The following is a 27,562-nucleotide window of genomic DNA, read 5'->3' on the forward strand; positions in this document are numbered from 1 at the left end:
TAATTGAGAGGGGTGTTCTTTTGTTGCCATCTCTATAGGCTCTCCATTATTCTTCTAACAACTGCCTACAGGAGAAAAAACTCAAATAGAAACCCTATTTATCCACAAAACCGTCCAAACCTTTTCATAATGAATTTAACAGGGCTGCTCAGAACCTTTTTTCCAAGAAATTTCACCAGGTAGCCTAGACATGATCAGCAATTTCCATTTAAAAAAATAAAAATAAAAGTAGAATGTAGCGTTTCATAAAAACACTTGCACTGAGACATTTAAAATGCTTTGCACTCAAAGCAGCTTTTTCAAGTTTACTAAACATGGAACAAAAAGGCCTATTTCCCAAACGAGTCTTCTGACACCTTTGATTTACCTTATCTTTCATTCCCCAAACATGGCGCTTATAAATTAAGGCAGTAGTTCATAGAGCAAGGGACACAGGATCTATCACTGCTATTGTCCAGAGCTATTTGAGCTGGAGCGAACCAGTGCAAAGGAGGTTGGTTTATGGGCAAGTCGATAAATGAGATTGATTTTGGACATAAGGACGATAGGTAAGCATGATGAATTTTAAAAATCCCTTGTTATGGAGCAGTTTGTCATTTTATTGCCTTTCTTCCATGAATGGCTGACCTGAGACCACTGGTGGTGCTTCCTCATTGGACTCTGTTCTATGGCTATGCTGAACGATCCATTTTCATTATAGGTTACAGGTTTTAAAAAACATTTTAAACATGGCTATTTTCTCTACTTTTTAGAAGCACTCAGGATGGACTGCCACCACCTTTTCTTTGGTGGTTCTAAGACAAAACAAGGAAGCTAATTCGAACTGCCATTGTTCCCTATAGGAATAAGATTCACAGTAGGTTAAGTTTTGTTCCATCAGATATTTGAAATGCTCTATCACAACTGCAGATGAGGATAACTGAGTATCATCTGGGGTCAGTCTGTCTGAGTAACTGGGGAGTATAGGGGAAAAAATGAGGGATATAAAAAGGTGCATTTCAAAAATAAAAAAGCTTGAGAGTTGAAATCATACTGGAACACAATGAAGCACAATGGAAGGAAATTTACTAATTTTAGTATTGGGTAAATGGTTTTACTTTCAGGAAGATTATTTTATGTCTCTATCTAGTGACTGAAACTGCTTTGCACTCTTATTAGCTCTCTGTAATATTTTTTCACAATCCAGGGCTCATTTTGCTGGGACAGAAGTTGTATTTCATCTTCTGACCAATAATTATTTTTTGTAAGTACAATATATTATTACTTCAAGATTCCCGATGGAATAGAGGATATTATCTCCTAAGTGGAGTGGTACAATGACTACGAACTATTGCTCAACAACAGCCTCTCTAATGAGAGAAACCCCAAAGCTGTACCAGGCAAATGGGGCTGGTTTTGTTTTGATTTCAAAGTATGTTGTTTCATTTTGTACACAACCCATTCTGTTCTGATCGGTCTGGAATTCATTACATATAATCTCCTTATATGGTCTTCTGAAACTTTCATCTCAGTTGGTCAGACAAAAATGACTTGAGATGAAAATGGGAAATAGGTCCCAAATCCAATTTGCACTGGTGAGGGGCTTCAAATCACTCAGGCTGTGTATGATGCTTTCCCAAGTATCAGCTGAGGGAGTTGAGCCAATCTTCTTCTTTGTATTCCACTAAGTCTAGTAATGTTCAGTAGGACTTATGATGTCATGTACGTAAGTCTGCGGTTTCAAGCTATACCCTTTACTCATGCAATGGGGTTTTATTTTTGAGTAGACCTACCACTTTAAGTAACTACAATAGTAAAGGATTAGCAGTGATATCAGTATTCAACTGATTTCAATGGAATGAAATTTGTTTTTAACACCTAGGTCATTTGTCAAACCTGCCTTGCAGAAAGGGAAAACATAACTGGAATCATTAAAATATGCCATAAAGCAATATAAATAAAATGACACAGTATAATGTTCCAATTTATGTTTTCTTAGAAAGCAAGCATATCTCACTGTTCTATGGAAATATTAGAATAAATGTGAAAAGAAACTAATTCATTGCAATCATATGGCAACCCTTACCTCGCATACTGTGATCAAACTCTGTGAGACCAACTGTATTTGGCAAAACTTGTGTATAAGTGGTATTCGATTAGGAAGGGTTTTATCAACATTGCTAACTTCCCTGAACGTGAATGAAAAATTCAACCCAAGTTATACCTTTTTAAATTCCATTAATATCCCAGAGGAAAAATAAAGACCACAATCTTTTGCCTACTTAACTTGGTAGTAACTCAGAGGCTGGACCCCTTTAAGGATGCGGGTGGTCCTGCATCCTTAAAAGATCTGCTTTGCTCTCCCCTGTTGGGAAAACACTACACCTGGACAAGCCAAGTGCTTTAAGTCCTTTGAAGTATCATTTATTTCAGTGACAAAGATTTAAAATAGTTCAATTTTCAAAACAAAATGAACGAGGCTCAAGCACTTCTACATCTAGCTGTAAATATATACCTATAAATATAAAGCTAAAGAGTTGTTTACGCTGACAGCAACCAATTAATCAATTCCGGATAATACAAAAAAATGAACAAACGAGATAAGCTCACATTGTTTCTCTCACATTGTAAAACCCTTCTGAAGTCCTTGAGAACAAAAAGCTGCGCTAGTGCAACTGATCCCAGAGAAGGTGTACAAAGTAAATAATCCATCCCATGAATTGTTCACTGGAATGACCGGTAGTGAAGCAGAACAACATTTGGACACACTGTTCGGGTCTTTTATCCTCTAGACTTTGCTCAAGTAATCTAAGGTGCATTTGCTGAAGTAATTTAAAGATGCAAAGAAGGAAAAACACCACTTGTTAGAAATGAACACTGTGGAAAACTCTAGGCAATGATATGGTTTTCAGACTCCAGTTTGGATATGGAGAGGCATCCTTCCCCGTTAAACATGTGATAGTGGTGCTAATAAGTAAGCTGACCATAGGTGACAGGACCCTCTTTGACTCAGCACGCCTGGCCTCCAGCTGCTATGTGCTGCGGAATGTTGTCATGTCCTTTGGTTCGCTACTTGGGACACACCAGTCATCTGCTACGTGATTGGCTGTATAATGTTTCCAAGCCGATTTGTTATACACGGGCAATTTTTCAACCGACTCAGTTGATAAAGCCTGCAGCAAAAGAAAGGAGGGCAGAGTTAATCACTTGCTAGGAACAAGTTTTGTATTTTAAACTGAAACGAATTTGCCACAACTGGTCCCTGACATACCTTTATAAAGACAACAGCATCTGTGCCATATCCCTCTAGAGAATAGAGCTTCAGATCTCCTTGGAAGTACTGAGCATACAGGCGAGATATAGGTAAACCATAACCAAATCCAGCCTAAGCCAAAAACAGAAACAACTGAAAATTTGAAATGTCTGAAGCAGATCTAATGCTCAAAGGACAGATGAAGAGGCCAAAACATTACTTTTACCACAAAAATGAAGACATAATATTCTCTGTGTTTTTTCCCACTGAGGTCAAGGAATTTTTGCACAACTTGCATTTTGCCCTTTCCTTCTCTCTTCTCCATAATTCTGGAAATGCTTGTTCTATATAGGAACATTTAAGAAGTATAGTGGCTATTTCCAGGCAGGGATTGCAGCCTTTTTGTTTTGCTGCTGACTACTAGTCCTCGCACAAAAGGTTGTAAAATTATTTGTGTCTGTTAATGTTAACAGAAGATAATGTTATCTGCATCTCAGAAGTTTCATCAGCCAGTGCCCACAGACCAAGCTGTTATTAGAAGCAGAAGAACACATTAAATAATTCCTCCCCCACATCACATAACAAGTATACAGATGTAATACAGAAAAGTAGTCTTAAAAAAGTTGTACTGAGAAGATAGGGCCCTTTGCCTTCACACACACACACACACCACACACACACACACCAAACAGCTAACCTGGTGCATTCATCCACTTCTGCTCTACCAAACGATCAGGGCCTTGAGGAGATTAAAAGTTTTTCTGTGCTTCTTTTCAAGAAAATGTGAACGTAGTTATTTCCAAAACCTTCTTTGTATCCCAAAACCTTCTTTGTATCCCACTTGAGAGCAATACTACATTGTTCAGTAACAAGGGCCATGAAATGCTTCCAATTTGCATGGAGAGGGATGCTTCAAAGCATACAAGGAGTCTCATCTGGATCTCTTGGTAAGTCTTTAAAGGCACTGTACAGATTTCAAGATCCGTACGTACTATTATTAAAGTGAAGAGTGCTAATGTTGGAGCCTAGCTCTATTCAGAAAAATGTCGTTGTGCCTTTTTTGACCTACAATAAAACATCACATACAATAGTTTTGTAATCACAAAAGTGATCCCTGAGCTCTATTCTCAAACGCTACCCTGTTTCCCCCAAAATAAGACATCCCCAGATAATAAGCCCAATTGGGCTTTTGAGCGTATGGCAATAAGACCAAGCACTTATTTCAGGGTTCAAAAAATATAAGACAGGGTCTTATTTTTGGGGAAACACGGTACATGTCCTACACAACTAGATCATTTGTTTAATTGGTTTATTAGTCCAAATAAACCACCCTGGTCAGGAATAAGTTAAAAATTAGTTAACCAAAACTTTAGAACACAGATTGAGGAAAGAAAAATGATATTTGCCCACAATGTCAAACAAGTGGAGGACAGCAACTATCTTGACCTTTTTAAAGGTTGGTTCAGGTCTGATTCTGAATTAAATTCAGCCTTGCTTGCCTAGATATTCACCTGCAGGAGAAAGATTCTGACTGTTGATCATGTTTGATCCCTTGGGTACTTTTGATACCATTGATATTTTTTTTGGTCTTGAATTATTTCTTGGACTGGAAACACTGAGTTCCATTAATTCTAATCTTACTTGCAGGCCAATGTCAAAGAACAGCATCAGATGCCCATGCCTCTATATTGTAGCAACTATCCCAAGGGTGCCTTGAGGACACTGTGTGAAACCACTGGTGTAGTTATTAGGAGTTTGGAGGTTTGGTGTCACTAAAATGTAAACCTCAAAAAGCTATCTATCAAATCAGTATTTAAATGAGAAATAAAATCACCTTGATCTAGTGGGTTTAGGCACCAGGTTAGAAACCAGCAGACTATGATTTCTAATCCCACATTAAACATGAAAGCCTTTCCGGTGACTTTGGGACAGTCACTTTCTCTCAGCCCATGATGATAGGTTGAGTTGGCAAATTGGCCAATTTATGTCACAATGAATGGATCAATGCTCAGTTGAGCCAAAAAAGGCAAATCCTGTACTTGTAGGAAAACTCTAGGATGAAAAAAGAATTAAATGAAATTATGTGGATGAGAGCCCATGAAACCTGACAAAACATAGGCACTGTTGGCTGCTGAATGATGGAGTTGAAAAATTGGAGAATCTGCCTGTTCTGAATGGAGCTAAGTTTCCTCAGAATGAACAGGTCCATAGTTTGGGAATGCTCCTAGACACCCAAATGATTTCTATTACTAGAAGTTTGCCGTACCAGATTCAACCAACAGATTGAGTATTCCCTTCCTTTAATAAAGATAATGTGATTACAGTGGATTATGCAGATAGCTTTGTGTTCTGATCACTGTAGGGCATTCATTTTCAGAAGCTGCAGCTAGTGCAGAACGCAACAGCCAGATTGCTAAATGATTAACCAGTTCTATACGTTATTCTGCTACTGACGCAATTAAACTGACTGCCAACTGAGTCAGACTCAAAGCATTCCCAAAATGCCCTCCTGAAGGTGGGCCATCTTCATGCCCAGGCACCTTCACTCTGAAATGCTGAAATTCATAAGGCAGCTATAATGAAAACTAGTAGGCGCCTGTAAAAACCCATAACCAAGCTGTCTTTGTATGAATGCTATATATATCATTTTGCTTTGGTTCTTTTTACTTTCATTTCTAAAACTGGCATCACATTACATTGTTTTAAAGCTATTGTTAATATTTTCAGTTTGATTGTCTCTCACTTTATAATAGAAAGCAGCACGCAAATATATTAAGTAAATATGTTGCATGCTGCTTAAATGCCCCAAAATGAGACCTTCCTGAGCTCATGATTAAAGTTCTATTTTTCTCCTGGAATTGGGTTTTGGTTTTGGTTTTGGTTTTTTTGCCTCTAAAACTCCACATGATGGATTTTTACTCAAAAATTCAGCACCAGTTTCAAAGTAGGTCCAGGGCTCGGGGTTTCAACAATACTAGCAGTGTCAGAAAGTTGAACCTATTTATTTCCAGTGGTTAAAACTACTGCAGACCTAGTGTTTTGTTCATCTGCAGATACTTCAGATCCTATTCCCTACTAGAGAAAATGCTTCCCTCATCTCTCCTCCAAGCTCCTAAACTTCAGGAGCTGCAAGGATAATACCACTCTTAATGGCCTGCCCTGGTCTCTCTCTAACCTAGGCAAAATTAGCAGGGATAAGATTGGCAAGTGCTTCTCAGTCTCTCCTCTCTGAGTAGGAAACCACTCGTGATTCAAACTGCTAAGCTACTGAGAATGTTTCATTGGCGTGGGTGGTTTTTTTTTTTATTGCTTTAAGACCTGCAACAATTTTGAAGCAAGACCATACCTTGTTTACCTTTGTTCCTAACATTTCTGAGTTGAGCAAAAGTAAATGCAATCATGGACCACCTTCTAATTATTTATGGGGGTTAAGAAGGGGTTGTGAAACAAAAAAAAAATTCTTTATATAGAATGTCCCAGAATTCATTATGCTTTAACTTCCAAATTCAGAGTAACCATATGTTAAAAAAAAAAAAGCTACTGGAAAAATAAGAAGGACTTGAGTTTTTCATTCCACAACTGATAATATAAAATATTATGCAGACTACGAACCAGAGGGGTTGCTCGTGATGTCTCCACATGGGGACGCGGTGCAGTTGAATACATATAGTTAAACAGTCGGTCTATTTTCCTCAAAGGAACACCACCACCACGGTCGCACATCTAAATTGTGGGCGGAAAACATTATAAAGTATTGAGCTCCTATGTTTGGTGTGTGCTTATATTTACATACAATGAATCCTTCTTAAGAATGTATTCCAGAAACGACAACGAATTACAATCATACAACCAGTCCCTGATCTAGGTAAACAGACCCACAGACTCTTCTCACTTGCTCCAACAGATGAAAAGGTTAATAAATTATGTTTTATTCAACTATTCAATAATATGATAAAAGAGTGACATAAAATAAATGAATTGAAGTTTAAAAATAATTTCCAAAGTGCAACAAAAGCTAATCAGAACATGATGCAAATAAAGCATCCATTGACGGTGACCAGGTTGGTCCTATTGCAAAATGGTACAGCTGGTGAAAGACTTTTCTGTCCATGGCTTCCATTTGAATACTTAGAGCACGGGTGTCGAACTCACCGTGTCACGTTGATGCCACGTGCCGTATTGCGACATTTTTTGCCTTTGTGGAGCTGGGGTGGGCGTGGCCTGTGCATGACGCATCTGGACTGCAAGCCGCTAGTTTGACACCCCTCACTTAGAGGCAATGCTTAGTCTAAGACCCCGCCCCACCTGAACCCCCTTCTCTTTCACCCTCAAATTATTTGAATGTCACCTATTCTTGCAATTTATAATAAGCACAATAAAACACAAACAATAAAGTATCTATAAAGTATCTAAAAAACTTATACAGCTAGTCCTCAATTTATGACCAAAATTTTGAGCCCAAAATTCCTGTCGCTAAGCCAGACAGTTGTTAAGTGAATTTTGCTTATTTTTACCACCTTTCTTGCCACAGTTGTTGACAACTGTGAAATTAACCGTTGAAATTAACTGTTGAAATTAACAACATTCCAGTTGTTAATTTCGTAACAAGTGACTCTGGCTTCTCCATTACCTTTGGTTGTTGGAAGGCGGCTTGGAAGGTTACAAATGGTGATCACATGATCCTGGGACAATGCAACTATACAGATAGATGCCAGTTGCCAAGCATCTGAATGCTGACAACATGACTACAGGGGTGCTGCAACAATTGTAAATGTGAAAAACGGTCAATAGCTCACTTTTTTTAGTGCCTTTGTTAACTTCAAACGGTCACAGTGAACCGTTGTATGTCAAGGACTACCTGTAGGCACCTAAAAATAATCAAATACTAGAAGTAAAATTATTCATAGTCATTTGATCAGGTCAGAGTGTAAAAAAATGAAGCAATGGCTTTGCAACAGATCCCTACATTTTTATTTTTATTTTTAGCCAGTCATTTGCAAGACTTAAGAAACAGAAAAAGTTAAGACTAAATACTTCACCTTCACAGTTAAATCTTCAGCGCCCAACCCGACTTGGACATGAACTGGAGGGTAAATTCCCCGTTCTGCATGATGTTCCATGGTAGCCCTCATTGCATTCTAATTTTTCAAAAATTACATTTACAGTCAATTTATATACACTTTTGCTTAGTAAGTAAAGAAAGCATATTCCATAAATGGATCTGACTCGTTTTCAAAATATGAGGGAAGCAACGGTTTTGGCAATGTAGGAATTCTGACTTCTCATAACAGTGATGCCTTCCTATTCTGATGTAGGATTATCTGTTTACCTGCTTTTCTGCAAGTTCTCAAACGCACAGGCAGTCTCACCCTCAGTGGAGTCCTGTAAGGGTGTGGAGACACACACCTGGCTCTAAAGTGCAGGTAAAGTGTGTCACATTTTCAGAAACAGCCAGCAGACTGGCAGTGCTCCTGAAGGAGAATCAGACAGAAAGTTCAGCAGAGCACCTAAACAGATCTTCTATGAATGTACAGGTCACGTACTGAATAAAAGCTTAAAAGCTTCCCCCTACCCCCATGCATGTTTCTTAACAAATCTAGAGGGAGAGATTATGATGTTCGGATAATCTGACTAAGGGAAACAGAAAAAGTTAAGACTAAATACTTCACCTTCACAGTTAAATCTTCAGCGCCCAACCCGACTTGGACATGAACTGGAGGGTAAATTCCCCGTTCTGCATGATGTTCCATGGTAGCCCTCATTGCATTCTAATTTTTCAAAAATTACATTTACAGTCAATTTATATACACTTTTGCTTAGTAAGTAAAGAAAGCATATTCCATAAATGGATCTGACTCGTTTTCAAAATATGAGGGAAGCAACGGTTTTGGCAATGTAGGAATTCTGACTTCTCATAACAGTGATGCCTTCCTATTCTGATGTAGGATTATCTGTTTACCTGCTTTTCTGCAAGTTCTCAAACGCACAGGCAGTCTCACCCTCAGTGGAGTCCTGTAAGGGTGTGGAGACACACACCTGGCTCTAAAGTGCAGGTAAAGTGTGTCACATTTTCAGAAACAGCCAGCAGACTGGCAGTGCTCCTGAAGGAGAATCAGACAGAAAGTTCAGCAGAGCACCTAAACAGATCTTCTATGAATGTACAGGTCACGTACTGAATAAAAGCTTAAAAGCTTCCCCCTACCCCCATGCATGCTTCTTAACAAATCTAGAGGGAGAGATTATGATGTTCGGATAATCTGACTAAGGGAAACAGAAAAAGAGTACATAGAAGAGATCAGTGCAAACCTTGAAAAGTTCGAAAACCATATAGTAGAGATGTGATGGCACATAGACCACTTGCATAGGCTGCCCTGGTGATTTTACTGCAATACAAAGTGAGCGAAAAAGGTCAGTTGGAACACCAACGGCCACTGTTCATCTTGGCAGCCTCTCCAGGGGTCAACAGTATAGCTGAAAGATTACTAAGATCCGTTTACTTTGGTCCTGGCTAAGGGTTCACACGAGACTGTAGAATCATGGAGCCTCTCCTACCCCTGGTTGCTAGTTTCACACTGCAGTTCGCACACTGCAGACTCAATTTGAAATTCTCTTAAGAGCAGTCTTTCTTGCAGTTGTGGAAGTCTGTTATTTGAGAGATAAAAAGTCAAACGGGCAAGTGGATTTACTGTTGTGTTTGTTGGGATCCCAATACATTTTACTCTTAAGTCTATAAATAAATGTGTGCATATATACGTAATCCTCTAGTTATGACTGTAACTCAGCCTGGAATTATGGTTGTTAAATCATGCAAGTTAAGCAGGTCACATGACTACGCCTGATTTTATGGATTTTGTGGTGGTATTAAACAAACAACATGGTTGTCAAGCAAATGCCACAGTCATTAAAAAAACACATTATACCCAATTGGTGGTTTTTTTTAATCAGAAACTGGAACTAAAATGCTGGTTTTTGGGGTGGAGGTGAGGGGAAATGGGAAAAATCACAGTAATGGGACTGCAGGATGCTGCAAATAGCCATAAGTGTGGTCAAGCACCCAAAATGCAATCACAAAACTAGGGGGGAGCTACTAGAACTTAAAAAACAGGTCATAAGTCGAGGACACACGTGTGTGTGTGTGTGTGTGTGTGTGTGTGTGTGTTATGCGAAACCTATGTTTGAGAAAATTTCTGTTCTCAACAGCAGATATTTAAAGTACATTTTAAAAAAAGAATTTGTCTCCTTATGTTGGTTTTAGACCCAGTGAGCAGCATGTACATTCTTAATGTGATTGTGTTTAGCTATCAATATTTCATCATTCTTCAAGGTATAGCAGATTATGAGGTAGTTGTGCATGTGTGCATTCATGTGCACACAACACACCTACACCCAGACACATATATAGAGGACAGAGCGCTAAAATGTATGTTAAAACTAACCAAGAATAAGAAGGATTGAACATCATTACACAACTCAGTAGAAATTACTAGAAAAATGTAACAGTACTCACTCGAGCTAGATAACCTTTTATGTTCTATGCCTCTCCAAAAACTGCTTGTTATTGTTTAAATGAAATGATAGCTACAAAAGGGCAATTATGCATGTGACGTTACTCCATACAGCTCTTGTCTCCTTTACATGTGTTTAAACATAAACCACACTGTTGGAAGACCTGAGGACCGGACTGGGGACACACTGTATAGTCCTAGAGAAGATTTATACATATGGTTGCTGAGAGTCAACGCTGATTTGATAGCTAATAGCAGCAACTTATCAGGTTATACATTAATTCTTCATATTAATACTGCAGTCATACCTACCTTTAATCTACCTTTCTGTATAAAATTGCTAATATAATCAAACACCCCAAAGAGGCAATAGAAATTGTTATTGTTATTATATTCTATTGTTATAGAAATTATACTGAAGAAGACCAGAATAACAATACAAAAGCATTAGTAAGCAAATAATCTTTTCCTTTCTATGACCCTTTAATATCTTTATCCAGGATAGAGTCGGGTGACTGAATGGAGCTGAGCAATTACTGACCGGATGCCCTTCCTGGTGCCTATGCAGAATTTGCAGCAGTTATTTTCTCTTTGCATCTTGATAGAGAAACATCTGCTGCTGTCTAGGATTGAACTCTCAACTTTCTGAGTGGGAGGCGAGTGTCTTTACTTCTAGGCCACTGCACTACTCCATATTACTAAGCAAGTAATATTCTCAGCAAAAAAAAAAAAGGCAATTACTATTAACCTTGGCCTCACCACCAAGGTTTCTGAAATACCATCTATCAAAAGATCAAAAGGAAGAAAGACAATGCTATAGAATCTCTCGGGCAGCCTAAATACTTTTGCAGCCTTTTGCAAATTCATGCTACAGATGAATTGGATTATGATATGTATATATTGGTCATTACATATAGAACCACCATAACCACAGAACGCTGTTGCAGCTTTTTCACAGAGCAAAAGTTCTCCATATGATGTGTAAGATGTCCAAATGTAATGGAGAGTGTTATGTATACATCAAGATATAGAAGTTCAAAATGCATTTTGAATAAAGGTTAGCTAAAATGTCAAAATACTAAAGAATAAAAGCAAATGAAAGATTTCTTGGCACTTATTGTAACTATTTGAGGTAACGTATGACAGAATGTATGATGTAGTTAGAGAAACTCTAATTTAGGTTTAGCTTGATTGATACTGAATGCTGTGCATTTTCAGCCAGTATATTATTTTACACTGAATTCTAGCCATAGCCGACAGGCATATTTGAAAACATGACACAGATAATTGCACTTAGCTTCCTAAAACCAATTTATGCAGTGAAATGAGTATGTGCAAACAGTTATTGTTATAGGATGTACTCTGAACACATGCTAAATATTGTCTATCTCTCTATCAAATGATTCCCGAATTCTCATAACATAGAGTCAAAGCACCAAGTGGAGTACTTTGCAATATAAGCAGGCTAGTTCTACAACCAACTAAAAAACTATCTACCATTACTGAAATATTTAAAGTAAGTCCAAGGCAAAGTAGACAGACATGGTAAAACTTGCTAGGAATTGGTTAACAACAGTCAATGAATAAGCCAATCCTCCCCTTTCCGTGCTTACCATTCTTCTCTTCAAGAATAAGTTCTGGAGAATTCATGTAATATAAGTCACAGAGGCTCTTCGCATTTTCATAACCATCTGAAAAAAGCAATACAATTTTGCTTAAAAGACACATGCATACACACAAACACACACAGACAAGACACCTCACCCAACTAGAGTTTATTCAATTAGCTGGCAGCAGTTCTTAAAACAGAGTTCTGAGAAGAAACAGTCATTCGCATTCCATCTTTTACTGCTATACTATGAATAGCAGCTGACATTTCTCTTGCGCACTTCTGTCTAACCACTTTAACAAGAACAATGTCTATGTTTGGATTCTCTGCACAAATAGAAGACCATTTATCTATCCCCCACATAGCCTATATTAATACCTTAAAACATGTGGAAGATGTCCGATACAAATCTCAGATGGCAAAGCTTTCCGGTAGTCGGAAGATGGGACTCCACTGATTACTTCCTACTTAGCTCCCCTTCAACCCAACAAACTCAATCAAGCAAAATTATACAAACAGCGGCATTTTTAAAAATCTATCTATTCATCACATTTTTGAACTACTCATCTCCCTCAGAGAGAGGCTCTCTGTACTGTTGAATTCTATAAATAAATATAGGATGTGTAGTTACAGGGATTTAAGATGATGGAGGAGGGATTCAAGGCACTCTCTCCGATTCTGTATCCAGGATCAAAATCATTGTGTTGTAAGAAGAGGGAATTTTCCATCTCCATGTCCTTGGGAATTCTGATACTGCACACTGTCCTTCCTCTATCAGGCATTTTAGACTAATCCTTGTTTTTGGAAGGCTAGCGATTTGGGGAAACATAAATGGCTCCACCCTTAAACATAGCCCAATAATTGCATGATCTTATGCATGCATAAGACTTTGCTCAGAAGTCTTTTCCACGGTGCTTGCTAAGCTTTTAATGGTATGGTTTGACACCTGCCTTGATTTTTCAAAATGCAATTTAGAATAAAAATTACATTAAAGAATATATTACATTAAATTAATGGCAATAGGAACACCAAATAAAAGTCTCCCAAATACTAGATCATTACTACAAAATTTGGATAAAATTGTATTGTTTTTTACACACAGAATGACACCTCAAGGGTAAACATCGTGTCTCAGCAGAATAGAAACTTTCCATGTCTGACAGAAGGAGCTTGTACGAAGTCAGCAGCCTAGAAAGGCTGTTTCTTGCCACATTTATTTTTCTCACCATGTCTGTCTGAACGTACCTTTTATAACTTCAACAACATTGCATTTAGGGTCAATACTTCCAATGTGTTTGGGATGTGCTGGATTAACTTCAACGTTTCCTCCAAACAACAAAGCTGCCAACAACAAAAACAAAGTAACATAAAACGATTTCACAATAAAGAGGTCATGAAGAGCACATATTTTATAGGTAGGGAGATGATAATGACCGAACAAAAACAATGGACAAGGATTTACCACTTCATAACAAGGATGATACTAAGCTATAGTATATACCATGTATATAGAAGATTCCTTTTTATTCATAAAAGAAAAGTATTTGTACTTGTTTTACATTAGGGATTGGCATCCTATAGCCCTTTTTATTGCTCCTAGACTCCTCTCTCTGATCTGGAAGAACTAATGACTGTTTCCTACCATTTTGAGTCACAGAAAAACTATAGCTTAACTTCTCCCCAAAACTTTAAGAAGAAAAAAATAGAAAACCCCAGCTCTGCTTGCATGCATGATAGAGCTTTGCAGTCTCAATATCAGCATTATGCCCACTGTGAGTCTTGGCTCGCCAAAATCTAATTGAAATCCTTCACTTCAAAAAGTTTTCTGACCTTACTCCATAAAAACAATTCATCAAGTTAATAAAAGTACTTACTATGCTGATTAAGCAACATTCGGATTGAAATCCGACTCATGAAGAAGCGGTCTAAAAAATACTGCACATTCTGACTAGTCACTGGGTCAACCCCATAGTTGTCCTTGTACTCGATCACACCTTGAGCCATGGTTGGAATGACATCATTGTGACGGTTTCGGATTGTTATCACAGTATCTTTAAAACTGAAATCAAGTATGGTATATTTGTATTAAAATACTAGTACACCTGTCACTAAAAGCATATCGAATTTTAACTACTGCAAAAACAAGAAACTAAAGAAAGCATTCTACTAATCAGCAAAAATTGTGTTGCGTTTAAAACAGTATAAGAAAACAATCTTTTAAAATGGATTTTGGACTTCTAAACACAAGGTATTCTAATAGCATAGTCACAATTCTTTTTAGGTCAAGGTTATCATCTATATTTAGGTTATGTCCTGCTTTGGTTTAGATACTTAAGAAATAGTGGCTGAGATTTAATGCATAGAGCTCAGCTCACAGGATGTTTCCAACAAATCTTAGGGTTGTTTTTTTTACCGATTTCTTTTTCTCTCAGTAGTCCTATGAATATTTTCTCTACGTTTGGAGAAATGATAGTGGTCGGTTGAAGAAATCGCAGATATTTCTCTGTCAGCAAGAATTTGAAAGCTAACAGAAAGCAAAACCTTGCTAAACCTAGGTCAAACCTTGCTAATTTTAATACAGAAGTAATTCTAAATGAATTACTTACAATTTCACTTTGTCAAATAAAACTTCTTCCTGTTCTATCATTTCTTCCAAAACATCTTTCAGGTACAATCTATTCATAGAAGCAAACATCTGTATTTATTGATGCAAACATCTATATTTATTGATATTTATTTCCGATTCCATTTTTTCAAAAGTCCAATTTTTAATTTTTTCTCTGTGTCATGTAGAGAAAATTCAAAGCAAGTTGACTTTCTCACGGGAAGGACTCTTAATAATTAATTCCAAATCTTACTTCAAATTTATCTGAACTCCTAATCCATTTATAATTTTCTACAATCAAAATCTTAATTAGCTTTTTGCTGTTTATTTCAATTATTTTAAGTTCTTAAGCTTAAAGAAATTAAGCTTCTTAACTAGGCAGAGTTAAAATTTGCTTTCAATAAGGGCTGAAAGCAGTCACACAGTATTTTTAGACTTGTCGATCCAATGTAATATGTGCAAAGTCATTAATAAGCAATTTTGGAATAGGATTACTAAAGGAAAACTGCAAACTCAGTGTCCTTTTAAAGACACCAACTCTGGTTTGAGCAACATGGCTATTTCCTCATCCTCCAGTGATCAAAACACTCCTCCCAAGGATCAACTGTCTGGAGTACTTGGTGATTTCCCATCTTCTTTTGACAGAGAGGTCCAAAGAGCCAATCTACATTCTTTGCTATAGTTGTTGGCTCCGTTTTTTGCAGAGCTGTCCTCAGTCCATTATTTCTTCATTCAAAGTCCATCTCACAATTCTTTTAACACAAAACACCATTAGAATTTTTCAACTCAGCTGCTGTTCAAATTCTAACAGATAAACTGTCCTCCTAATAATCTATCTCATCTCTGAGAGATTATGTACTCTAGGAAGGGCAATTTTCTTGGAAAAGCATAATTTAATCTCTTCACAGCTAGCATGCCCCAACATGCTATAAATCGGGGTCTCCAACCTTGGCAACTTTAAGACTTGTGGACTTCAACTCCCAGAATAGGAGCAAAGCTGGCTGAGGAATTCTGGGAGTTGAAGTCCACAAGTCTTAAAGTTGCCAGGGTTGAAGACCCCTGCTATAAATACATGACAATAGAAGTAACAATTTATTACAACCTAAGTTGTCTTAGTCTTAGAAAGATTTTTTTCTTATGGATGAATGTCTGTGATTGACATGTGGGTTTTGGACAGAAAAATAGTATTGTGATTGAATCTGAAGCTAGTAAATTGAAGCAGAGCCATTAAAATTAAGTTACTCAAATTCTAAGCAAATCCACTAATTTCAATGGATAAACTCAAAATAAGACTATGTCACTTCATTATTAATAACCCTTAAAGAAAAATTAAGAGACTAATCAAGTGAACTAAAAAACATTGATTGTACATGTAGGTCAAACCTTGCTAATTTTAATACAGAAGTAATTCTAAATGAATTACATAGGAGTGGAATTTATTTTGTAAGTTTATTATTTTTAAACAGCCCCCCTGATAACTTACAAAGAATGAATTATTTAAAAGAGATTTTTCTTCATACTTACTATCCCACTATTTTTTGAGATCTATATAATAAAACAAATATAATAAAACTATGGCTCTGAATGTCTCATGCTACAAGACTAATTTAGATAATCCATTGTCTTTGAGAATGCCAAAAAGTCTCACCGAGAAACAGCTTCTGTATCATCAGCATTTTTGTCTTTAAAATCAAGGATCTCCTGCAGACTTTGCACATACCTAAAAACACAATTTCTGCATGTTTGATTTTTGTCGTAAAAAAAAATAAACAATTTATTCTCACCTAATGACAAGAATATGAATTTGCCAACATAATATTTTTATGACTACTTTTCAAATTCTAATTTTAACAAGAGATAATTTTCAAATTTTTATTATTAATAGACTTCATATATAAGATAATAAATATTAATAATTTCTACAAGTGTGTATGAATGCCCAGTATATCTTACCCCAACCAAGGAGCAGGAAAACTATTTGTAATAGTATTAGGACATGGATTTTGAAAAGTAAAACACTTCCTAGCTTTACCATTTTATATTCCAGCCACCCACTAGTGAATATTTTTTTCCTCACAACAAAATCAAAAACTCCTTCAAGAGGAAAGGGGAGCATTTTTTCCAGGTTTCCCCTTTCTTTTGCAAACCCTTCCTTTCTCATCATGTAAATTTGTTTCCATCCTACAATAGAGGCCCTCTTTCTAAAAATTATTCAAAACCTGTTTCAAATGTTGCAGTGCTATGTCCATTCACTTGGAAATAAGCTTTACTAAATTAACTGTTTACATTCATGCAGCACTCTAAAGATAATTGGGTACAGAGATCAACCAGATGGTATCATTAATTCAAATAGGCCAAATCTGACTTCTTGAACAATTTAGGAAGGACAGAACACTATGTAATGTTATTGCTACTGCCAATTTAGCACAATACTTGAGCAGAAAACACAAAAACAGAATGAGACAAGAGTCTCTATGTTCTCTCTTTAGCTAGGACTTTTCATTCACATCATGCTTTGATGCCTAGGTCTCGTTTTGTAAACATTAATATTAATTGAAGTCAGGCTCAGAAACCACAAGATGAAGTTGTATATGTGGGCAAGATGTTTGCCCTTAGGATTTCTTCAAGGATGATCATTGACAGATGATGATATGTTAGGAGTCTGAGCTATGAGTTCATGACTAATGTTGGTATCTCCTGCCTCTGGCACAGAGCTATGTAGGTGGTGAGGGAGAAAATACAAACCAGATGTCTACTCACTGTGATATATCAGTGCATGGATGCTATTAGATGCCTTATAACCAACCATAAGTCTCAGTTTCTAATATTTTAAATCTTCACATATCTTTCTAAAATGTTCAAATTTGGTTTCATGAGGCTTTGTTTAAAAAAGAAATAGGTTCTTACCAACTCTGAACAAGCTGAACTGAAGGTGTTTTAAGAAGGTTGTCTGGAAGCAGACTTATTTCTTTCATTATGTTTGCCAATCTTACAGGCAACTCTTGTCGCAGAAACATAAAAGAGGTTTTCTCACAAGCATTGTCAGATCCTATGGGAAAAATGTCATAAGGAAACAATTTTGAAACCACAGTAAATAGATTATAAACAATTCATTATGCAGTTCATTCAGGATCATACGGTGGTAAATAATAACAGCTTCTCTATGAAATCCTGGATAACATTTTATCATTACAGTAAATATAGGTTTACATAAATTCAGAAAGTAGTAACCTGATGTTCAGAATTGTAGTAGTAGACAGACTAATGTGGCTTGGTCTCCCACGAAGACATTGGATTCTTAACATTCATGATATTAAAGTTCAAGATACATATCATTTTATATTACTGATTGCGGCTTTTTAGGTATTTTCAACTATTCTTTTTTGAAGAAGCTAAGGTTCAGTGAAAGATACTGCAAAAATAAATTCTTCTTCTCCACTACAGATAGTCCTCGACTTACAACAGCTTTTAGTGACTGTTCAAAGTTACAACAGCACTGAAAAAAGTGACTTATGATCATTTTTACACTTACGATTGTTGCAGCATCCCCATGGTCACGTGGTCAAAATTCAAATGCTGGGCAACTGACTCATATTTATGACTGTTGCAGTGTCCCAGGGTCATGTGATCATCTTTTGCAATCTTCTGACAAGCAAAGTCAATGGGGAAACCAGATTCACTTAACAACCATGTTACTAACTTAACAACTGCAGTGATTCACTTAACAACTGTGGCAACAAAGGTCGTATAATTAGGGCAAAATTCACTTAACTATCTCATTTAGCAACAGCAATTTTGGGCTCAATTGTGATCATAAGTTGAGGACTATCTGTGTTAAAGGGCACAGCCCTTTCTGAAGAAAACAATGGCTTGATACAGATATATCAAGATGGGAAAGAGATAATCAAAGCATATCAGAAGTCTCCAGTTGTTTATAGCATTGTGGCAAAGTCTACAAATAATTTGAAGGGAATATCATTTCAGGGGCTACTTGAAAGAGAGAAGAAAAAATGTTGAAAAGATTTTAAAATATCTTCTTTCCGATGGAACATGAATAACAGGATCGGTCCTATCAGTAGGTAGAACAAAATAGCATTTTTGGATTGCAAACTGGGATGTGTTAGTGAACTGGCCCAGGATCTACTTTCTGCTCTCCCAACCAGAGAATCTGGTTCAGCCCTCCCCCCCCACCCAAAAAAATGGCTCATTATTCCTGTTGAATGTTCTGCATTCATCATCTCAAGCAGGGAACTTCAGTGTTGCAATGATGATGAGGTAACAGTGATATCTGCCTTCAAAAGCCATCTCAGAAGGCACCACTCCTTAAAAGATGATATCCTTAAAGGAAGATGTAGGAGATAATGCAGGAAAAGTGCAGCCCTTTCACTTCAAACAAACATACTGAAGCAAATGGGAGTTGTAGTTTTGAGAGATACTGCTGAAAAAAACATATATCCAAAGACAACACTATATTCTTTCGGATTGTGAAATGAAACCTACAGTAATTCTGAGTAATCTTAACACTATGCAGGTTCAAGTCCCACCAGGCCCAAGGTTGACTCAGCCTTCCATCCTTTATAAGGTAGGTAAAATGAGGACCCAGATTGTTGGGGGCAATAAGTTGACTTTGTATATAATATACAAATGGATGACGACTATTGCTTAACACAGTGTAAGCCGCCCTGAGTCTTCGGAGAAGGGCGGGATATAAATGCAAATTAAAAAAAAACAAAAAAAAAAACTATACAGTACTTGTAGTTTGCTCTATCTATACTTATACAGTGGAATATTGTAATTTCTTAAGCAATATTAGGTAGAGTAGTAGGCCTATCATTTAGCTAAAGTAACGATTATTAAAAAGAAAAAAGAAAAATCACTAAGGATGTATGTGGACAAATATGTGTGACCCAAACACACATTTTTATACACACAGACTTGCACATCCACCTCTTAAGACAGAACTTCCACACTATGAAATGCTAATGTAACAACCTGTAAATTAAATTTGTTGTAAAGAGCAACAAAGATGATTAGGGGACTGGAGACTAGAACATATGAAGAACGGTTACAGGAACTGGGTATGTCTAGTTTAATGAAAAGAAGGACTAGGGGAGACATGATAGCAGTGTTCCAATATCTCAGGGGCTGCCACAAAGAAGAGGGAGTCGGGCTATTCTCCAAAGCACCTGAGGGTAGAACAAGAAGCAATGGGTGGAAACTGATCAAGGAAAGAAGCAACTTAGAACTAAGAAGAAATTTCCTGACAGTTAGAACAATTGATAAGTGGAATGACTTCCCTGCAGAAGTTGCGAATGCTCCAACACTGGAAATTTTTAAGAAAATGTTAGATAACCATCTGACTGAGATGGTGTAGGGTTTCCTGCCTGGGCAGGGGGTTGGACTAGAAGGCCTCCAAGGTCCCTTCCAACTCTGTTGTTATATTATATTATATTAAATAACAATCCTCTGGAAAATGGGAGAGTCTTTTAAACTGGAAGATTTGCCCTTGAATAGCACCAGCTGTGACCTTAGCATAGCCAAATGTTCCATATGTTTGACTCAAACTCCACCCCACACAGTCAAATGGAATTTGGTACAGGTAGTCCTCCACTTACGATTGGCCACAATTGAGATCAACATTTCTGTTGATCATTAAGTGAATTTGGACCCATTTTACGACTTTTCTTGCCAGAATTATCCCTGCTAAATTAGCAACAAGGTTGTTAGGCGAATCCAGCTTCCCTATTGCCTATCCTTGTCAGAAGGTCGCAAAAGGGGATCCGCATGACTCCGGGACACTGAAACGGTCATAAATATGAGTCGGTTGCCAAGCATCCGAATTTTGATTACATGCCCAGGAGGTCACTGCAATGGTTGTTAACCCAAGTGTGAGAGAAACGGTCATCAGTCACTTTTTTTTTTCCAGCGAGGAGTCCTTGGTGCCGTTGTAACTTGGAACGGTCACTAAACGAAGCGTTGTAAGCCGCGCACTAACCCGTACCATCCAAAACTATCGGGGGGGCAGCAACGTGAGGCACCACAGCCCCCGACCCTGAGTCTAGACTCTTTTGCATGACAACACAACACCTTCCATCGCACAACGCCTCTGGTAAGCACAACTTTTGCAGTGCATTTCGGGGGTCAGGGGGGGGGGCGCCGGCAAATACACCCTTTTCCAACTCTACGCGCGTCCCTGGAAGTCGTGGAGAAGGAAACGGGGGTCGACAGGGCGAAGTGGGGGGGGACGCCTCTCCGCGGCTGGAGCGGGAAGGGGCGGCTTCGGCTGGACAGCCTCGGGGCGAGGCCTCGCTCCGCTCTCCGCCTGCGAGGGCCGGGGGGAGGTGGAAGCGCCTTTTCCCCGCGCAGAGAAGGGGTGGCGGTTCTCCCTCTGGGGAAAGAAAATGGTCGGCCGAAGTGTGTGTGTGTGTGTATAAGACTCGCAGAGGAAGGAGCCGCGCAGAGGAGGAGGAGCAACCCGGGCCGTACGGGGTGTGTGTGTGTGTGTGTGTGTGAAAGCGACCCCGCCGCCACTCACCGAAATCCAGGAACTGCTTCATGGAAAGCGGGGACGGGGAGAAGCGGCAGTAGAAATCCACCTGCTGAGGGATGGTGTTCAGCGGGGAGACGCTCCTCAGCAGCGCCCGCAACAATCTCATGGCGGCAACGGCGGCGGCGGCAGACCCGGAGGGGCGCCGGGCAAAGCAGCGGGACGACGAGAAGAGAGCGCGGCTGGGCTTCCACCTCCTTCCTTGCAGCCTCTGTCAGAATAGGACGGCCGGCTCCCTCGGGCCCCTTTCCCGGCCAGGGGAAGGCAGGTCCGAAGGGATAAAACGGCAGCTCCAGCACGGGCCAGGGCCAGGGCCCGGGCTATTTCTTGCCCTCCTCCGTAGGGGCAGGAGGAGGCGGGCGGAGAGGCGGAGCCGCTCGGGTCGCCCGGGAGGAGCCAAAGTGCGGAGCCCGCGGAAAGAAAGGAAATGCCAGAGCCCTCGCTCGGCTCCTCCACCAGCTGGGAGGAGGATCCAGGTCCCGCAACCAGGAGGGCAATCCTCCCCGCCTTTTTTCTTTGTAAACATGGGTCTCTTGATTCGACCAAAAGGTGGGCCTCTCTTTCCTTCCATTCGCGGGCAGGGGTTTTTTGGCGCCAGGTTGCTCCTGCGAGGTACGAGTGGATTGTCTCCCAGGGCAAGGGGTCTCCAACCTTGGCAACTTTAAGACTTGTGGACTTCAACTCCCAGAATTCCTCAGCCAGCTTTGCTGGCTGAGGGATTCTGGGAGTTGAAGTCCACAAGTCTTAAAGTTGCCAAGGTTGGAGACTCCTGGGCCTGGGCACCTCGGTGAGCCGTCCTACCTGAATCCAGCCAGTCCAGGTAGTCCTTGACTTACGACCTCAGTGGAGCCCAAATGAAATATTTGTTAAATGCATTTTGCCCCGTTTTCCCATCTTTCTTGCTTCTTCGCTGAGGCAGCTTTATTTATTTATTTATTTATTTATTTATTTATTTATTTTGTCACAACAGTATATACAATCATCAACATAAACAACAATTCATCATGAGAGAAAAAGTATAAATAAGTAAAACTATAAGTAAAAGTATGCATATAATACTATAATGAAAGGGAACAATAGGACAGGAATGGTAGGCACTTTTGTGCTCTTATGCACGCCCCTTATAGTCCTCTTAGGAATGGGGTGAGGTCAATAGTAGACAGTTTTTGGCTGAAGATTTTGGGGTTTTGAGAAGAGACCACAGAGTCAAGTAGTGAGTTCCAAGCGTTAACAACTCTGTTACAGAAGTCATATTTTCTGCAATCAAGTTTGAAGAGGTTGACATTAAGTTTCTTGGATGAGAAACGAAAGGGCTTCAAAAGAAAAACCAGAAAGTCCAGTTGCCTCTTGTAAAAAAAGCACCTTTGGGGCAAGTATAGCCTGGGTGACAGATGAATCTCCATAGAACTGTGGTTGTTAAATGGGTCGCTGCAGTTCTTAAGTGAGTAACACTGTTGTTCAGCGAATCTGGCTTCCCCATGGACTCTGCTTGTAAGACTATCACAAAAGGGGATCATGTGACATATACACCCTCAGGATGCCGCAACGGTCATAAATATGAATCGGTTGCCAAGCGTCTGAATTTTGATCACCTGACCATGGGGATGCTGCAGTGATTGTAAGTGTGAAAAATAGTCCTAAGTCACTTTTTCGCAGCCATTGTAACTTTGAATGGTCATTCAATGAACTGTTGGAAGTACTGCCTTACTGTACTCAGTTCAGGGTAACTCTACTGTCCATTTCCCTGGATATTTTTGAACCAGGACGTTGTAGAAATTTAGCATCCACCCCTCTCCTAGAAGAATGAAATATTTTAGGAAATTTATTTATTTATTTATTTATTTATTCGATTTGTATACCGCCATTCTCCCGAAGGACTCAGGCCAACATTACAGCCAATATAAAACAAATTATAAATAGAATTAAAAGCAATTTAAAAATCTTATTCAATTAGGCTAACCCCATTTAAAAACTATAATAAAGTAATAAAAACCCCAATTAAAACCATAGTGTATTAGGCCAGCCCTGCACGGTGGAACAGAAAAGTCTTGTGTTCACGGCGGAAGGTCCGGAGGTCAGGGAGTAATCGTAGCCCCAGAGGAAGCTCATTCCAGAGGGTAGGTGCTTGCACAGAGAAGGCTCTCCCCTGGGGGTCGCCAGCCGACACTGTTTGGCTGACGGCACCCTGAGGAGACCCTCCCTGTGTGAGCGCACAGGTCGGTGGGAGGCTGTCGGTGGCAGCAGGCGGTCCTGTAGATAGCCCAGTCCTGTGCCATGGAGCGCTTTAAAGGTGGTAACCAACACCTTGAATTGCACCCGGAAGACCACCGGCAACCAGTGCAGTCTGCGCAGGAGAGGTGTTATATGGGAGCTACAAGTAGCTCCCTCTATTACCCGCGCAGCCGCATTCTGGACCAGTTGGAGCCTCTGGGTGCTCTTCAAGGGGAGCCCCATGTAGAGAGTGTTACAGTAGTCCAGGCAGGAAGTGACGAGGGCATGAGTGACCGTGCATAGGGAATCCCGGTCTATGAAGGGGCACAATTGGCGAATCAGGCACATCTGATAAAATATTAAAAAGGCAGAATATTATATTTCCCTAAAGAGAGAAATGGAAAAACATGCTCTTGGAGACAGAAAGCAGCCCCCAACTTTCTTAATAGCCCTCAGCAGATGTCAGTACTTAACAGATAAAGAGCTTATTGAAAGAAGCCAAGTATCTAGGTAGCTCTATTCATAGGCAAAGCAAATACTGCAAGCAGAAATCCATTCAATAGAACAGATTGAATTGAATTGAATTCTTTATTGGCCAAGTGTGATTGGACACACAAGGAATTTGTCTTGGTGCATACGCTCTCAGTGTACATAAAAGAAAGGATACATTCAAGGCAGGATATTTTGAAATTCCCTGCAGCAAGGTCTGAACAAAGGTAGGATTAACCCTCAGTCACAATAGGAATTGCCCAACACCCTGTCAGTTGCACTCCCCCCCCCCCAGCAAACTTCAATCAAGCCTGGGAGTTCAGACAACCTATATAGCCAGCTATGACCCCCACATAACCCTTACATGACCCCCATAGGAATCTGACAACGGCCAATAGAGTATTAAAGGACATGCTCTTGCACAGGAACAGGAAACTCAAATACAAATTTCAAATACAAAACCAAAGATGATAGCCATCTCCACTCTCAACTCCATTTTGTCAGCTACCCAGAATCGCATGTGGTTCTTCTGCTTCATCATTAAAACATCTTTCCAATCAGTCTCCAAGTTTCCAATGTCTTTCTCCCTGCTTGGAACTGAACCAGATGGATATTTCTCCCCACAACATCATGACAAATCAATTCCAATTTATTCTGTTAATCTCCCAGGTCTCCTATAGCAACTGAAAAATTAAAGTAGGTTTCTTTAGAATTGTGGTAATTTTAGACAAAGTTTCTGTAGGTATGCAGGCATAATATCTTTTACATTTTATTCTTCAAATTGTAAATATACCATAAACCGTGCACTGTTTCTCATTAAAATTCCTCTATTTTGTTAATTGGTGGGTCCTCAACTGATGACCACAATTGAGCCCAAAATTTCTGTTACGAAGTGAGACATTTGTTTTAAGTGTGTTTTGTCCCATTTTATGACCTTTTTGCCACAGTTGTTAAGTGAATCACTGCAGTGGTTGTTAGTAATACGGTTGTGAAACCAAGTGAATTTGGTTTTCCTATTGACTTTGCTTGTCAGAAGGTTGCAAAAAGTCACTAAATGAACTGTTGTAAGACACAGACTACCTGTATTTTGCTTTGCTGAAATTAAAATGAGTGCAAGTCAGTTCCATTAATTTCCAAGAAAATATGCACACATATGCTGCAATAGTTATGAAGTCTAGAATTTTTCAACAAATTCACGTGGTAAGCAGCCATTGGAAAGGAATAGATAATTCCTTCGCAAGTTCATGTGCCTTCTTTGCCTTTTAAGGCAATATTTGGTGGTAGTTGAGAATCTGGGCTAATGATGCAAAATTGAGTGAGGAGACAAGCAGAACCAAGCTTTTCAAACACTTTTTATTGTCTTTTGATAAGCCTGGTAGTTAAAAGCTTGCATGCTGCAGTACAGTAAAAACCGTCTAAGTGCAAGCCTGGACTTAGTAGGAGCTGATTAATTGATAATTTGCAAGTATTGTAAATCTTACAATGCCATTACCAACTTTGTGCTCTCATTTGGGACTCTGTATAGAAATGCCTATTTTATAGTCTGATTTTTATTAGTCAGTGCTTTGAAGATTGGAACTCCCACTCAAAGCATAGTACATTTTAGTTTCCATTTCAAAGGAAGGAGAGGGACTTGAAGAGGAGAGAACTGGTGGTGTAGGTTGAAATGGAATACCGCCCTCTATTGGAGAGCAATATATTATCAAGATAGGCAAATATTGATTGGCTATAATCAGACAACCCTGGAAATTAATTATTAACCAAATGGCCTTTACTGATCTTCCTCTCATTCCACCTAGCTGTGTTATCTCAGAGGCAAAATAAAGGAGAAAAAAATAAATTCTAAAGCCAAGCAGGGCTTTGAAGTATCAGAAATAAATCCTGTTGAGATCTCTCAGGGTTAATAGGGTTTCAGTAAATTTTAGCCAGTACCCCACTACCAGGAGGTATGCAGTAGCTATGTATATTGCAATGCTACATTTAGCTAGGACTTGGTTTTTTCTTTTACTAGTGGTGGTTAAAGGGTTTGGGGGTTTTTTTAATTGATAAAATGAAAAGAATTACTGTACTTTAAATTTCTGGAATCAAAGTGCTATAAAGTAACTTCTAATAGCTTTAGCTTGGTAAGTAAAGTATGCTTTATAGCCACATAGTTTAAATACATTTGAGTAATATATGCTTTGAATAATTAGGACCAACAAAAGACAATGCCTGTCTTTTTTTAGCCAGATGACCGGATAATATTTTGTTATGCCCATGAGTAAGAACCTTGTTTGGAGTTTAAAGACAAACTTCCTAGCTTACAACTCTTTCCATGCCTTGCCACTTATCTTTTTCCCTAGTGTTTACTGATTTAAGTAACTCTGTCTAATAACAGAGCTGTCTTCATGAATCAGCTGGAAATAAATTTAAAACTAGTTCTGGATTCCTAATTCACTTATTTAGTGAGGTAAAGCATGTCAGAAACATGTACTGTTTAGTAGCACAGACATCTTAGCTTCTGCAGTCCTGCCAAGCTGAAATAGTTACCGTAATTTAACCATTCCAGCATAATGTAACCATCCCTACATATTTTGTTTTATGCTGCTTACAGCAATTTATTTTAACCGATTATTCTTTATAATTAAGAAAAATGCTCATATTTAATTCTGCTGTCTTTTCATTTTACTTTGTATATCTGTAACTGCCCATAATTCCTGGGTTTAAATTTAAACCAAAAGTTGACTTACTAGCTTTAAATCTCCCAAGCCCTTTTCCAATTCACTTGTTCAGCATATGTAGAGGGAGGTAAAGTAAACGTTCAATTTAACAGATTAGGGAAGGGGAAAAAGTCATTGCATTCAAATATTTGTTAAAAGCTACAAAATTGCAGATGGGATTTTATGCATGCGTAGTACTGTTTTGTGCGCTGCTAATAGTGAATAGATTCTGCCTACTGCATGTGACATCTGCTAAACTAAGGTTTGATAAATTGAGAATTTATTCTGTATTTATTCAGTTCAAACAAATGTGTTTGGCCCTGAGAATTAAACCATAAACCAGTCATCCACTTTTCAACTGAACTGCTGTGCGACTATAGTCAATATAGTTACTGGTTTAGGAAGTCATGCAAATACCAAAAATGGTGTAAGAGGAATAAATTCTGATTAAGATAACTATTGATGAACATGTACACACAGCCTCTGAATATTATTTGAGATCATAGCTAGCTCAGTTTTACCTGGCCTGTTAAGATGTAACTTTTTTGGTAACTCTCTTGGTAAGGCTCTTCAACCTTGAACCTTGATTGTTTCAGTCTTGGTAAAATGGCAAATCCTTCCAAGATAAAATATTTATCCTCCTTGTTCTTCCTAAAATCCAACCA

The 27,562-nt window shown here is 38.8% G+C and overlaps 1 protein-coding gene across 1 annotated transcript; it reads right to left on the bottom strand.

Annotated features, from left to right (window-relative positions):
- Positions 1–88: 88 nt before the first annotated feature.
- On the bottom strand, positions 89–21,864 carry PDK1 (pyruvate dehydrogenase kinase 1). Its single transcript, XM_058190524.1, has 11 exons — positions 21,487–21,864; positions 17,859–18,000; positions 16,600–16,671; positions 14,221–14,405; positions 13,592–13,687; positions 12,351–12,428; positions 9,539–9,615; positions 8,902–9,000; positions 6,845–6,955; positions 3,251–3,364; positions 89–3,152 (listed from the first exon to the last, which is right to left on the bottom strand). The coding sequence occupies exons 1-11, from the start codon at positions 21,605–21,607 to the stop codon at positions 3,012–3,014; spliced, it is 1,236 nt and encodes a 411-aa protein (XP_058046507.1). The 5' UTR covers positions 21,608–21,864; the 3' UTR covers positions 89–3,011.
- Positions 21,865–27,562: the final 5,698 nt, after the last annotated feature.

The sequence above is a fragment of the Ahaetulla prasina genome, chromosome 1 (assembly GCF_028640845.1).
Source record: "Ahaetulla prasina isolate Xishuangbanna chromosome 1, ASM2864084v1, whole genome shotgun sequence".
Lineage (NCBI taxonomy): Eukaryota > Metazoa > Chordata > Lepidosauria > Squamata > Colubridae > Ahaetulla > Ahaetulla prasina.